This window comes from Geotrypetes seraphini, chromosome 8, assembly GCF_902459505.1.
Source record: "Geotrypetes seraphini chromosome 8, aGeoSer1.1, whole genome shotgun sequence".
Lineage (NCBI taxonomy): Eukaryota > Metazoa > Chordata > Amphibia > Gymnophiona > Dermophiidae > Geotrypetes > Geotrypetes seraphini.
The window spans coordinates 110,043,947-110,059,252 of record NC_047091.1 but is presented as its reverse complement, the minus strand read 5'-3'; the positions used below and the strand labels follow the sequence as shown (position 1 = coordinate 110,059,252).

Here is a 15,306-nt window from a genome sequence, read left to right as displayed (position 1 = left end):
CAGTGCATAGAGTCATCTGCCTTGACCTCTTTGAAAAAAAAACCCAGAATAGGAATGATAATTAACATTTTCTCAGCGTACAGTGTGCTTTGTGGGTTTTTTAAAATTTTATTGTTGGTAGATCATTTTGACTTGGTCATTTTAAAAGTAGCTCGCAAGCCCAAAAAGTGTGGGCACCCCTGTGCTAGAGCATTGAAGCTGCGTGTGGCTGCCGTAAAGGTCATCTCTAACACAACCAGAAGTTGCATCAGAGATGACCTTTATGGCAGCCATATGCAACTACAACGCTCCGGCTGCTGTAAGAAGGCAGTTTAGACATCGCCGGCCACAGCGCAGGGAGGTTTGTCGGACCGGGCCTGTTGTCCGGGGGGGGAGGGATGGGGGGGTGTTGCAGATCTTGTTGCCAAAATCAGAAAGGTGAGGAAGGGAGAAAGATGGGCCTGTGGTGGTTGAAGAGATTGAGAGAAGGGGGCAGATGATGGAAGTGGGTAGAAAGGGGAGAGAGAAGAGGTCAGATGATGGAAGTTGGGAGAAGGGAGAGCAAATGCTGAATGGAAATGGAGAAAGAGAACACATACTGGATGGAAGGAGGGATAAAGAAAAAGGACATATGCTAGATGGGGGAAGAAGATAGAGTTAATGAGATAGTGGAGGGGTGAAGGGAAGGGGTGGCATGCTGTGGGTAGACATAGTAAAAAGAGGGAAACTGAGGACTGCATAGTAAGAAAGAATTTAATTTAAACGGAGGCAGAAAATAAAGAAGGAAGACCAGAGAAGGAAAGGGAAGAGAGAGAGAAGCCAGAGAACGGGGAAGGAGACAGAGATATCATATCTGAGCGGAGGAAATGAGAAGAGAGAGATGCTAAAAACCACAGGGGGGAGGGAAAGAGAGATGAAAGGAGAAAGATGCCAGACCATGAGGGAACAGAGGGAAGATGATGGATGCCAGACCAAAGGGGGCGGGGCTAGAGGAGAGATGGAAGGGGGAGGCATACTGTTTCTGGAAGGGGCATAGAAGGAGAGGTCTAGTGGACTATTGCAACATCTTCTATCTACCATGCCCTGCAAACATGATAAAACAACTACAGACTGTACAAAACACAGCTCTCAGACTGATCTACTCACTAAGGAAATTTGACCACATCACCAATTCCTACCTAGACTCACACTGGCTACCTATACAAGCACGAATCCAATTCAAATTATACTGTATTTTATTCAAAGCAATAAATGGCACTGCCCCTACTTACCTAAACAACCGCCTAAATCATAACCTTACTACCAGACAAAGGAGAACTCAGTCCCTATTTACCTTCCCCCCATTCAAAGGTACTCAGCACAAGAAGATGTTTGACAACCTACTAGCAACGCAAGCAGCGAAACTTGACCACACCATCTCCAACTTACTGACAACAACAAACGACTTTAAATCATTCCGAAAAGAAATCAAAACCCTACTCTTCAAAAAATTTATACAGCTCTCCTAACCCCTCCCTTTATCCCCCCCTTATAATTCCCACCCCCAAAGCCTCTTCCTATTCTGCAATTTCTTCATCTCCAAAGGGGTAAAACACGGACCTGATGGACCTCGCGGATCTAAACCCGTACGGTTTTAAAAATCTGAGGTCCGTGTCGGTCCGTGTCCCTGCCGCTTGTAGTTTCTGTCGCTGACAGACCTTGATGAGATTTTAGCGCTGACGGATCCGTCTCAGCATAGGGAGGGAAAAGTGTTAGGATCCATCAGCGCTAAAAAGCTCTTCGAGGTCTGTCAGAGCCAGAGACTAGTGCTGGAGTTTGGAGACTTCTTTTCCATAATGCACGTCCAAAACCTATGTCCCCGCTCTCTTGGCTTCTGCTCTGCCGCTCCAGCACTAGTCTCTGGCTCTGACAGACCTCGAAGAGATTTTAGCACTGACGGATCCTAACACTTTTCCCTCCCTATGCTGAGACGGATCCGTCAGCGCTAAAATCTCATCAAGGTCTGTCAGCAACAGAAACTACAAGCGGCAGGGACACGAACCTCAGATTTTTAAGGCTGTACGGGTTTAGATCCGCGAGGTCCGTCAGGTCCGTGAGGTCCGCGTTTTACCCCTTCTCTCAACCATGTAAACAACTCCTCAAATTGCAAATCTCATGGAAATGTAACTAACTCCCTAAACTTAATTCCCCTGGAAATGTCCAGTTATCTTTTTGTAATCCAAATCTCCTAAATTGTATTTTTCCTGGAAATGTCCAGTTAATCTCTTTTGTAATCTGCCTAGAACTGCAAAGTACGGGTGGAATAGAAGTCATTAATGTAATGTAAGATGTCATATAGGGAGGGGCAGAGAGATGGCAGACAGTGGATGGAAGGAAGACAGTAACAAGAAGATGAGGAAAGCTTCTTGCTGATTCAATTTAACCTTTGTCTATGTATTTCTATTTATCCCCCCTTTTACAAAACTGTGGAGCGTTTTATAGCGCCAGCCGTGGTGATAGCAGCTCTGATGCTCAGAATTCTATGAGCGTCAACTGTTAACACCGTGGCTAAAATCCACACTACAGCTTTGTAAAAGGGGGAGGGGTTAGTTTGTGATAACATATTCCAAACTAAGTGAAGGTGTTTTCTGTGTTCTGTATGTTCGAAAGACATGGTTTTCTGTTAGGATTGACGGTATAGGATTGATCTGTACTGGTCTGGCTTGTTTAGTTTTACAATGGGTGTATTGATGTACTGCTCACTGCAATATGTAAGATGCTGCCTTTTCCTAGGTACTCATGTGTGACGTGTGGCTTGTTACTAAAAATCATGTTTTTCGTATAGATGGGGGGGGGGTGCCAAAAAATGATGGGCCCCGGGTGTCACATATGCTAGGTACGCCCCTATTACAAAAAACTGCACTGGCTACCAGTGGAGGCACGAATACTGTTCAAATTTGCATGTATCTGTTTCAAACAAGTCTGGGGCCTAGCACTTTCCTACCTGCAAACACACTTCACTCTACACAACCCCACACGTACAACCAGAAACAAAAACATCTTTGCATACCCAAAGATCACAGGCTGCAAATACAAATCCTTCCTAGACAGAACCTTCATGTTCCAAGCAAACAGACAGCAATCCTGGCTGGGAAACCAAATAAATAAAGCCAGACAGACCTACAACACATTCCGAAAATCAATTAAAACTGCTCTATTTGACAAATTCCTTGCCTAATCAGATGACCTCTCTCAGGTATTCTCTCCCCTTATAACCCCAATGTATTATGTAACATCTTTCTTCTCTCATGTATTCTTTCCCCATGTTTCTCCAATTTATTATGTAATATCTTTCTTCTTGCATTTTGTAATTCGCTGATTGTCCAGCCTTCTTTCTATGTGAACCACCTAGAAGTCACTTTGACTATAGCGTATAGAAAAATAAAGTTATTATTATTATGATGATGATTTGCTGGATATTTGTGTCCCGATTTGGCCACTGTAGAAAACGGGGACCATACTTCATGGGCCATTAGTGTAGCTGATCATGGCATTTCATATAGAGCTAGAGTCCGTAGTGGCAAAGATTGAAATGGAGTGTGCAAATTTAGGTGAGATTGGCCACATAGATTTTAGTGGGAGACTGGGATGATGCATTCCAGTTTCTGTAGGAGGAAATATACTGTATAACTTTATTTTCTGTTATTTATTTTCAAATGGTTGGTTACAGACTTAACTATATAAGTTCCAAGGAGATCCCAGTCCATAATACCCTTTCCTACACTTACTGTATTCTACTCCTAACAGCAGTATGTGCCCCACCCCCTTGCCTCTGACCAATCAGAGAAGACATGACACTGAAAAGGGAGGAGTGCTTTGAGGTTCAAACCCCTTCCCTCTCTCTTTACCCTCGCCCGTCAAAAGCCCTGCAATTATTAGCTGCCTTGAAAAGCCATAATCGTCTACCAGCTGCGAACTGTATGCAATTACAGAACCTCTAGAAGGGGGGAAAAAAAAAAAAAAAGCTAGAACAGAGATGGCAGAGGCAGCAGGAACAGCATGAGACTAGGTAAATCTCACCGTCCATTTCCCCAGGAAGAGAAAGATGCGAGAGATGAGCAGCAGCTCTGCAGCCTGGTCTTACAGTATGTCCTGCTCGCGCCTGTAAAGCGCAGCTGGAACCTGCTCTCCGCGCGACCGGTGCCGTTGTCACGAGAGCCAGGGATGCACAGCTGGAACGCACGCGGGATCAACACGGTCTGGCAGGAACAATAGACGGCAGGTCAAGCGCATTGTACTGTAAGTACGACCTTCCATGACAGCGGAGAGAAAATGGGGGATTAAGAGCCAGTTCTGTTTTATAAACGGGCTTCTCGGATAGGCGTGAAGCCACTGGACACCCCCCCCCCCCATGAAGTCATACCGAGATCAATGAGCATAAATGAATGATTTCATGACCCATATTCTGCATGAAAACGTGCATAACGTTTACATAAATAGAACCACTGTTTACTAGTGCGATGGAAGCAGGTTATAGCCGATAGAGCATTTTTAGCGAAGGAAGGTACCGGATGGCCAGTCTTTCTCTTTCCTGTTCAGCTCAGCTCTTTCCTTCCGTGGAAACCTGAAATAAAAAAGGCGTCATGAATTTAGCTTTTGTAAGACGCATCTGCCTAGAATAAATAAACGCCTTGCCTCCCGAGATCAGAAAGAGGAAGGGAGGAGGGAGGTGAGAGCAGGAAAGATGGAGGAAGCAGACGAACTGTTGAAGTAAACCCTGGCAGACATCCCATACCAAAAGGTTTGGTTTTGTTTAAACAATATTTGATGAGAAGGTTTTTGCTGTGTAGGCTTGGTTTCATGGGTTAGTTTGTGGTACCTATCTAATCTCTGTGGTATCTGAATATGTGTAAGTATGTGAGCAATTATATATGTACTGCCTTATATAAATTGTAGGGAACATATAGGGGGTGTTATTTTCTATAGGGGCAGTTTCTCCAAAAGGGTTAATTTTGCCCATACCATGACTGGAAGGAACCTCACTCCTAAACCAGGTTATGTGGAGTATGATCTCAATCCTTCGGATTTACTAGGGTGTGTTAATCTAGGTATCTCCAATTTATTTTCCTATGGATTTATAAAAACCACCTTGGGAAAAGGGGTGCTTGCTTTCTCTACAACATTGGCCTCCAGGACAGTTCTATCATTGGATTCCTCCTTTTGGGTGCCTGGATGCAGAGCAGGGAGCACGTATTTTATGACAAATCTGTATGCACAGATTCCATTCTAGAATACAAGCATAAATTGACAGAAATGCACATATGTGTAGGTATAATATGTCAATAGCGGCATAAATGCATGTGCTAAATGCAGCACATTAGCATGTAACTTCCAGTATTCTGGGTGTGATTGTATGTGATGATCTTAAGGTGGCCAAACAGGTTGAAAAGGTGACGGCAAAAGCTAGAAGGATGCTAGGGTGCATAGAGAGAGATATGTCCAGTAGGAAAAAGGAGGTACTGATGCTTCTGTATAAGACTTGGGTGAGACCTCATTTAGAATATTGTGTACAATTCTGGAGACTGCACCTTAAAAAAGGTATAAAAAAGATGGAGTCAGTCCAGAGGAATGTTACTAAAATGGTGTGTGGTCTTCGTCATAAGGCGTATGGGGACAGACTTAAAGATATCAATATGTATACATTGAAGGAAAGACGAGAGAGGAGAGATATGATAGAGACGTTTAAAAATACCTATGTGGCGTAAATGCACATGAGTCGAGTCTCTTTCATTTGAAAGGAAACTCTGGAATGAGAGGACATAGGATGAAGTTAAGAGGTGATAGGCTCAAGAGTAATCTTAAAAAATATACTTTTTTCAGAAAGGGTGATAGATATGTGGAACAGTCTCCCAGAAGAGGTGGTGGAGACAGAGACCATGTCTGAATTCAAGAAAGCCTGGGTTAGACACATGGGATCTGTTAGAGAGAGGAAGAGATAATGGTTACTGTGGATGGACAAACTGGATGGGTCATTTGGCCTTTATCTGCCATTGTGTTTCTATGTTTCTCTGTAAGATGCTTTGGGAATTTAGCTCTTTTCTCTCACTCAAATCCCAATTGTCCATCAACCTCAACTAGGGGATGGGATAGACACCACTGGATTTGTAATGATAACTATTTGTAGAGATGTATTTAACCGTTTATATATTTGATTATGTACACTGAATTTGAATTTTTGAATGTTTGTCCTTTCTCTATTTTTGATCTAATGTATTGGCATTCCTTTAATTTTTTCTTTAATTTTGGCTTTGTAAACTGTTTATAGGGTCTCCTAAATGGGTGATATATCAAATTTTAAATAAACTTGGAAACTTGAAACATAAACATTGGTCCTGCCCATGATCATCCCCTGTGAATACCCCCTTTGTCATTTACATGATAAGCAAGTTGCATGTGTCATTAATAGTATACCAATGAGCACTCACCAAGCACTTAGGCCCGGATTCTATAAACAGCACTGTCAGTGGCGGCCATCTTAAAGATGGCTGCTCATACAATCTTTATCTTTATTTGTATACCTACAATACCTCACAGAAGTTCACAGTGGTTAACAAAAGAAAATAATTACAAAGAAAGAAACAATGCAATCAGTCATGCAATGGCACCATTTACAGAATCACAGTTTCGGGAAAAGGTAGGCACCAGAAATGTAGGCCGGGGTTTTCAAGTCCTACATTTCCAGTTCCTACTTTTCATGCAAATCACACCTACAGAGGTGATTTACAATACCTGATGCTACTTCTGGCATTAGCCACGCCTACAGTGGCATTAGGCATCCTAATGTGCCTCTGAAGGTGCCTACATTTTTGGTTTTTAAACAGTATTTTCAACTTAACCAGTAGGGTGCCTAACTTAAGGTATCATTAATAGAATATGGACCTTATATTTTATGAACATGTATACACTAATCCTTGTAAGTAGGTTGTACTTTAAAATGAGGGGAATAGTGAATGCCGCTCTCTGTGGTGCTGAAGCTGTGGTTGCCCTAATAACCTGACCTCATTCACTGGAGTTCCTAGCATCGCCCTGAGGCTCTACACTTGATTTTTATTTTTCTTCACAGCTGAATTCCTGTTGTGCTCTTATTGGATTCATCCCATCTTTTCTTGGAAAGTTAAGCCCCTTCCTCCTTGTCTCCCAACTGAGCTGAGGGCCATGGGGACCACGGAAGCTACATTAAGAATGGAAAATGTGGACATGGATGTGGAAGTGAAAGAGGAATGGCAAGATGATGACTTTCCCAGGTGGGCTATTTCTTCTAGATAATAATCTCTAAAGAAATGTTGCTTTTCTAGAATCCAAATCTGAAGGAGTAGAGACAGGATCCCAGCTCCCTCTTTATTCCTCCCCATTTGAATTTCATATCCAGCAGGAATTTCAAGCATGGAGTGAGTCTGATGGGATCCATTTCTTTGCAGTGAAAGTTAGGAAGCGGAGTCAGAAATGCTGATCAGCTGGTGACCTCTTTGGTAAAATGTATCAGAAAAATGTGGATCATACCCTGAGTCAGAGAGGAAAGCAGACAGTTAAGAGAGTTGTAGTTTTTAGATGTTCTTTCTAGTACATCCTGTAGAATTTTTTGTCCCCTCTGGTTTTCATGTCTCATCATTGTAGGTTTCTTCCTTCAAGGAAATGCCTTATGCTTCTGTCATGTTCATCTGTGACTTCCTTGGTTGCAGTACTTAGTCTTCCCACACGACACTGCTTTGCCCACATAAGACAGAGAAGGCAGCTAGCACCATGGAGGGGCCATTGCTCAGAACACCACAATGAATATAAACCTCACTGATTTGGGTTCAAATACAGAATGGCACCCGAGCCCATGTAGCTGCTCTGCTTGGGCTCATATCGCCTTCCGATTGAGTGTAGCTAATTTGCTTACTGCTGTAAAACTTTAATCATTTTTTCAAAAAATATAAATAAAGGGTTCATAGACAACGGCACGAAAGACAAAGGCGCGCCCGGACAATTGAGCGCAGCGCGGAGGTGCGCGCCGCTCAAAATTACTGTTTTTAGGGGCTCCGACGGGGGGTTTTGTTGGGGAACCCCCCCACTTTACTGTAAACTTAACTTTTTCCCTAAAAACAGGGAAAAAGTAAAGTTTTCAGTAAAATGTGGGAGGTTACAACCCCCCAAACCCCCCACAAAGCCCCCACAACGCGGTGCGATGTATATTAAGTAAAGTGGGGGGGTTCCCCCCCCCCGCGCCCCCCCCGTCGGAGCCCTAAAAACAGTAATTTTGAGCGGTGTGCGCCTCCACGCTGCGCTCAATTGTCTGGACGCGCCTTTGTCCCAGCGCACTTTTGACCTGACACCAAATAAAGATAGAAAACAGCAAAAGTTTCATTTTATTACTTATCCTTGTAATGCAGTGTCTCTAACATGCCTCGACGGGACCCGTTTCGCCCAAAAGGGCTTCTTCAAGGGTTCATAGAGGAGCTCTTTTCTCAGCGTCCTCTCTACTTAGGGGCAGTCCTGGCTTGGTGTGTCCTGAGGACTGGGTCCTTATATACTCCAGTTAGAGCTGCTGCTTCTGCACCCTGAGGTTGTGAGGTCAAATCCCAGTGCTGCTCCTTGTGACCCTTGGCAAGTCACTTAATCCTCCAGTGCCCACTGCTTTGAATGTCACAGCCACTAAAAGGCAGTTCTCATTCCCTTTCTCTAGTGCACTTAATATACTGCCTTTCTATGGTAAAGCCCTCCAATTTAGGGTAGACTGAGGGGGTGTCAACATATCCCCCCTCCCTTCTGCATGCATGCATGCTAAATTACTACTACTACTATTAGTTATTTCTATAGTGCTACCAGACACACACAGCGCTGCACAGAGTCACAAAGAATAAGATAACAGTCCCTGCTCGAAAGAGCTTACAATCTAAACAGGCAAGACAAACAGGATGTCATGGATACAGTTAAGGGGAACGGTTAATCAGCAGGCTGGGCTGGAGGGCAGAGGAGTAGGGTTAAGGATTGAAAGCTTTTACATATGCTGGCAGTTCCTGAGCCACTCCCGTCTTCCTGACGCTGCTTCTATAGTGCAAAAGTCGGCGATGTGCATTAGCGAAGTAGCACCAGGAGGAGGGTAATGGTTTGGGAGCTGATTGGCAGGGCTTCAGCATCCCTGCCAGCCATTTAACGGGGGTGCTACAGTTCTGGAGAGGACTTGAGCCCAAAGTGGGAGGCCCAAGCTCCCCCGTGGCTATGCCACTGGGTACGACCAAAGTGCTGTTCATATTATATACAGAGCACCATTTGTTCGTCCATTTAAGGTTCACATAAACTTTTGTCCCTCAGATCTAACTTTGGGAATGTGTAGAAGATATATAGCTACAATTTGGAGAACCAAAATCAAAATCTGAGGAGACGGTGGAGGAAGGAGGAGGCAGGTGCAGTTGCATTGGCAGACATCTTTGAATATTCAATCCTTACAGCTTTAGTATCCCTTTTCCCCCGCTTATTGAAGTGTCACAGACACCCTGTGTCTGCAGTACAGTGGGCTTACTGTGCGAGTCAGGTTAATGGCACTGATCTTGCCAACTGAATCATATGAGAGGAAATCCTGTTTTGCTGTCTTTGAGATAGCATGCTGTCCCTCTGTTCATTGATGAGCTCCATTTAGAAAGGACCCAGAAGTAGGACAAGTCTAAGCACCCCCCACCTTGTATCCCTGGTATTTTTTTTCCTTTGCTTGTTATCCCATCTTTCATTAACTTAGGAGTCCATTACCTGAATATCTGCACCTCTGTATTATGGGGAAAAAAACTATGCTTATTATCAGAGTGTTTGGAATACAATATTACAAAATCTAATCTAATATTTGTGTGTCGCACACACCTAAACAGGCTCTAGGCGACTTGAAGAAGGAAGGGGAAGCGAGGATGAAGAGGGAGGAAGGAGGGGGGGAAAGGAAAAGAAGATCCTAATCATATTAAGTAAGAGGACAGGTGCGTAAGGCAACCTTTGTAAAGTTAGTTGTCAAAGAGTAAAGTTTTCATTTTTTCCCGGATAAGGGCATGGTTGGCTTCTGTTCTTATAGTCTTGCAAATTAAAACCAGTGTCTCGTGTTCTTTAAAAGTGAGAACCAACAAACATACCCTCCCCCCCCAATTACAAAACCATAGCGCGTTTTTTAGCGCCTGGCGTGGCAGTAACAGCTCTGATGCTCCTAGGAATTCTATGAGCGTCGGAGCTGTTACCACTGCGGCCAGCGCTAAAAACTGTGCTACAGTTTTGTAAAAGGGGGGCATAGACATCTTATTAATAACTTACATGGAACTATTTTTATTTATTTAATTTTCTATACTGTTCTCCCAGGGGAGCTCAGAACAGTTTACATGAATTTATTCAGGTACTCAAGCATTTTTCCCTGTTTGTCCTGGTGGGCTCACAATCTGTCTAATGTACCTGGGGCAGTGGTGGGGGGCGGGAACTAGGTGACCTTCCCAGGGTTACAAGGAGCAGCATGGGTTTGAATCCACAATCTCAGGGTACTGGGCTGCAGCTCTAACCGCTGTACTACATTCTCATAGGATGTTAAAAGATAGCATGGCAAACATTGACATAGATGGCATAACATAGTTAACAAAGCATGGTAAAAACATAATATGACAAAACATGATATGGTGAAATATAACACGGCAATTATAGTTCAGCAAAACATAACATTGCAAACATAGATTTTAAATTTTGTGATGGGGTACATGAAAGTTAGAAAAAAATAGTAAAAATAAGCAGACACTTCCCTTTTCTCTGCAAATTTTCACCTGCAAATTTTCTCTGCAAATTTTCATTTTTTAGAATCCTCTGTTGAAATCCAAGCAAGGATGATCTCAACTTAGTTATGGACCACATATGATATTTGTTTACCAAACCACACTACTCACATGTTTATCATTTTAGACTCCAACATGTGAGTAGTGTGGTTTGGTAAACAAATATCATATGTGGTCCATAACTAAGTTGAGATCATCCTTGCTTGGATTTCAACAGAGGATTCTAAAAAATGAAAATTTTGGATGGGGTTAATTATTAAGGTGCATCATGGCCATAATACTTGTGATTTTCCTCTTTACATGTGTTAAAGGGCAATAACATATATTAGGGTAATTCACATCAATTTAAGTTACCATGGGAGACAGTAATGAGATGCAAACCATACAAATACATTCACAATGTCTAATTACTATGTAAATTGATAACGCAGCTTGTGGTGAATACCACAAGCAGCATTGTTTTTGGGAAAACAATGCTAACTAAAAGCCAGCAGCATTAGGCCAGGAGCACTGGGCTGCTTCTTAAAGGGGGTGGCAAATGAAAATAAAAGCTCCCAACTCCCCCTTGCACATACTGCCCCTCCTAAAGCCTTTATGTTCACAATTCTTCCAGTATTTTATAAAAGGTTCTGCTGAAACATGTAGCCTTTTGTAAAATATGTAAGTCCACAAATATATGTATATATTTGTTGGCATAGACGGAGGGAGCTGTCATTTCACAAGCTCAAAAAAGAGCAGCAGTGTTTGGCATATTCCACTTATAAATGTCAGCGATCGTGTTCAGGAATGCTGATTTTAACACCTCCAGATATAAATGCCAACAAAGATAAGTATAGAGTCCCCATTTTAGCCGACCTACTAGCAAACTTTTTCAATGGAAAGGTCACCGCCTTAAGAAGCTCTTTCCCTCCCGTAGTCTCCTACAATTCTCTAGTGTTCGCCACCCCCATTCCTACTCCAAATGTCACCACCCCTGTCCCAGTCAATAGATCCTGGACTGCCTTTGAGCAAGTATCCGAATCGCAGGTCCTCAAGCTCTGCCAGAAATTGAAATCCTGCAACTGCACCTTGGATCCATTTCCATCCTATCTATTTGAGAAAATACCCGCACAGGCCATCTCATCTCTCACCAAACTCATAAATTCTGCCCTATTATCGGGCCTCTTCTCACCTGAAATGGGACACATTGCATTGACCCCCCTACTGAAGAAAGCTGACCTAGATCCCTCCATCCCATCCAATTACCGCCCTATAGCGAACATTCCGCTCCTAACCAAACTGCTTGAGTCCATTGTCTCCTCCCAACTCTCAGCCTACCTGGAAAGATTCTCTACCCTCCTACCCTATCAATACGGCTTCAGACCCAACTTCAGTACTGAAACCCTCCTGATTTCCCTAATCTCGAAGATCCAACAACTTCATTCTCACAAAAAATTTGCCGTTCTCCTTCAATTCGACCTCTCTGCAGCCTTCGACGTTGTCCATCATGACATTCTAATCTTCTTACTCTCCGAGATAGGCATTAGCTCCACAGTCCTTGACTGGTTCTCAAACTTCTTACGCTCTCGCTCTTACAACGTTACCAAGAATGGTACCTCATCCTCCCCGTGGAAACCGACATGTGGAGTCCCACAAGGCTCCCCCCTATCTCCTATCCTCTTCAACATTTATATGTCCTCCCTGAACCTCCTCCACCTTTCCCCCCTAGAAACACTCTACACTTACGCAGACGATATCCTGGTCCTCCTCGAGACCGACGCAAACCTCACCAATCTCGCAGCAAACATCTCTTCATGCATAACCAACCTTCAATCCTGGGCCCTCGCTGTACAAATGAAACTGAACGAGTCCAAAACCAAACTACTTTGTGGCTTGGCCCTAAACTTGATCATCTACCCACTTCCATCCCACTGCCCACAGGCTCCTCTCTACAACTGGAGTTCTCTAGCAAAGTCCTGGGCATCACCATAGATTCCTCGCTATCCTTCAACGACCACCTCAATTCCCTGATAAAAAAATGCTTTTACAGCCTTCACATGCTGAGGAAAGTGAGGTCCTGCTTCCACCAAAAACACTTTGCCGTGCTCGTACAGTCCATCATCCTCTCCAGATTGGACTATTGCAATTCCATTTACCTTAGCTTAACAAAGAAAAGCCTCCACAGACTCCAACTAATCCAGAACACAGCGGCCAAACTTATCTTCTCAAAAAGTAAATTTGACCATGTCTCTCCGCTCCTGTCCAAGCTCCACTGGCTTCCTGTCATCTCCAGGGTCCACTTTAAATGTGCCTGCTTAACCTTCAAGATCCTCCACGGCATCCTTCCACCTCTTATTCCTCTATCCTGGAATTCCTCAAATCCATTCTTCACTAGATCCACGCAAAAACTAAAATTATCCCTCCCCTCCTTAAAAGGTATCTCCCTCGTTGGTAAACTCGGTTCCTCCCTCCACTTCAGAATCGCTCAGTTATGGAATAGTTTCCCTTCCCCTCTCCGCAACTTGAGCCCCCTTCTACCATTCCGTAAGCTTCTGAAGACCTGGCTCTTCTCCAAAACGTAACCTCATCCCCTCCCTAGTATTATCACACCTAACCTCTCTTCTTACCTACTTCTATAAATCTACTGGAGTTCCGTTCCTTCACTAACCATGTAAACCGTGTCGAGCTCCACCTGTGGAGATGTTGCGGTATATAAACCCAAGATTTAGTTTAGTTTAGTTTAGTTTAGAAAAATAGGTACAATTGATGAATACAATCCCAGAAGGTGAAATCTAGCAATCTGACTTCAAAAAGACTCCCCAAGAGATTAAGTACAATTACCCTTTCTATCACAATATCTGCCCTAAATGAACACTTTGATGAAACCTATGAGTATCTCAGAGCTTGTCCAAAGCTGACAGGGATTTATTTTATTTTTCTTAATGCAGGTATGTGTATTCCAACTGTAGAATGAGAAATACACACATATGGCCCTCTCAGTCCATGGCCCCTTGAAATCTCTGCATCTCAGCCATCTATACATATAGGGGAAAAATTCTATATATGGTGCTAAGAGCCAGATTCTGTAATGGGCGTTTAAAAAAAAAAAAAGGCACTTAATGTTAGGCGCCTATTGCATGTCAATCACACTTAGGTGCCCATTACAGAATTGTGCCTAATGTAAAACTGACACATCAAACCCGAGTGTACAAATGCTTAATATAGCTCAAAGTTCATTAATAAGTACCCATTAGAGAATGACATGGTGACAAAATTCATCACCGTTCCCGTCCCCGCGGATAACTGCGGGAAACCATCTTCATTTCATTCTTTAAGGAGAGAGGGAAGAATCAGAGTATGAATGGCCACAACCACTGACCCGCAAGCTTTGCTTTGAAGAATGCTGGTGTAGAAGGACTGAGGTTGAGATAGACACTACAGAATGACAGTCTCTGATATCCAGAGCAGATATTGTGATGTCATAATGCCTCATTCCACCAGTGCCTAAGAGCCAATCACAGCAGTGATGTCACAATGGCTTCATTATCCTTGGCTCACATAAGAATCAGAGTATGAATGGCCACAACCACTGACCCTCAAGCTTTGCTTTGAAGAATGCTGATGTAGAAGGACTGAGGCTGAAATAGACACTAAAAAATGACATGGGATTATTTCCCACGGTTATCCGCGGGGATGAGAACGGTGATGAATTTTGTCACCATGCCATTCTCTAGTACCCATTATAAAGAACTAGGGTGAGTCAGATGACAGTAGCGGCATGGGGGAGGGGGGGGAGATCCTTGATAAAGCAAGGTTATTGTGAAACATGTCGGATCAATAGCTCCCAAGTCACACTAAAGTCGAGATTAATTTAATTTGGCTATGAAATTCATCGGTTCAATAATATAATAGATATTTATACACTGAAGATGGAAAAAACTTCTATAGAAAATAAAAAAACAAAAAAATAAATTAAATTATTTATTAATCAGTTAGTATGGGTAAATTTTCCAAATTTCTATAGGTACCATCAAGCCTATATTCTACGTCAGGGTATGTATTGGATCCTCCCAGAACTTATAGATAATGCACCAGATTGGTTATATTTGGAATGGCGCCTTATGTTTCCCCTAAATTTAGTTCATTTACCAAGTATTAATATACCTAAAAGATACAGAGAAAATAAAATAATAATGGATACTTGGAAAACATTGAGATTTATTGATAAATTAACACCCATCCCAATATATAAATCAACTAATCAATCCATATGGATAAACTCCAAGATCAAAGTAGGCGGAGCTCAAATCCTTTGGAAGAACTGGATTATTGCAGGAATTAGATCTCTAGATGATATTATTTCAGAAGGAAAACTGCTGGATTTTTCACAATTGCAACATAGATTTGGTCTTAATAAAACACAAAGTTTTAAATGGTTGCAATTGAAGCAGGCCATTCAGGTTGGGTTCCCTGAATGGAAATCATTAAACAATCAATATAGTTTAAAGTTCTTATGCTTTAAAGCAGACTTCCTAGG

General features: G+C 42.8%; 1 protein-coding gene across 1 annotated transcript in view; it reads left to right on the top strand.

Moving 5' to 3' along the window:
* Window positions 1–3,999: 3,999 nt before the first annotated feature.
* The window catches only part of ATCAY (ATCAY kinesin light chain interacting caytaxin), a 51,036-nt gene continuing 39,729 nt past the window's right edge, over window positions 4,000–15,306 (top strand). The window contains exons 1-2 of the mRNA XM_033955917.1: window positions 4,000–4,257; window positions 7,082–7,262. Of these exons, the coding sequence (XP_033811808.1) occupies window positions 7,174–7,262 (89 nt within the window). The 5' untranslated portion in view covers window positions 4,000–4,257; window positions 7,082–7,173. The remainder of the gene's footprint in view (window positions 4,258–7,081; window positions 7,263–15,306) is intronic.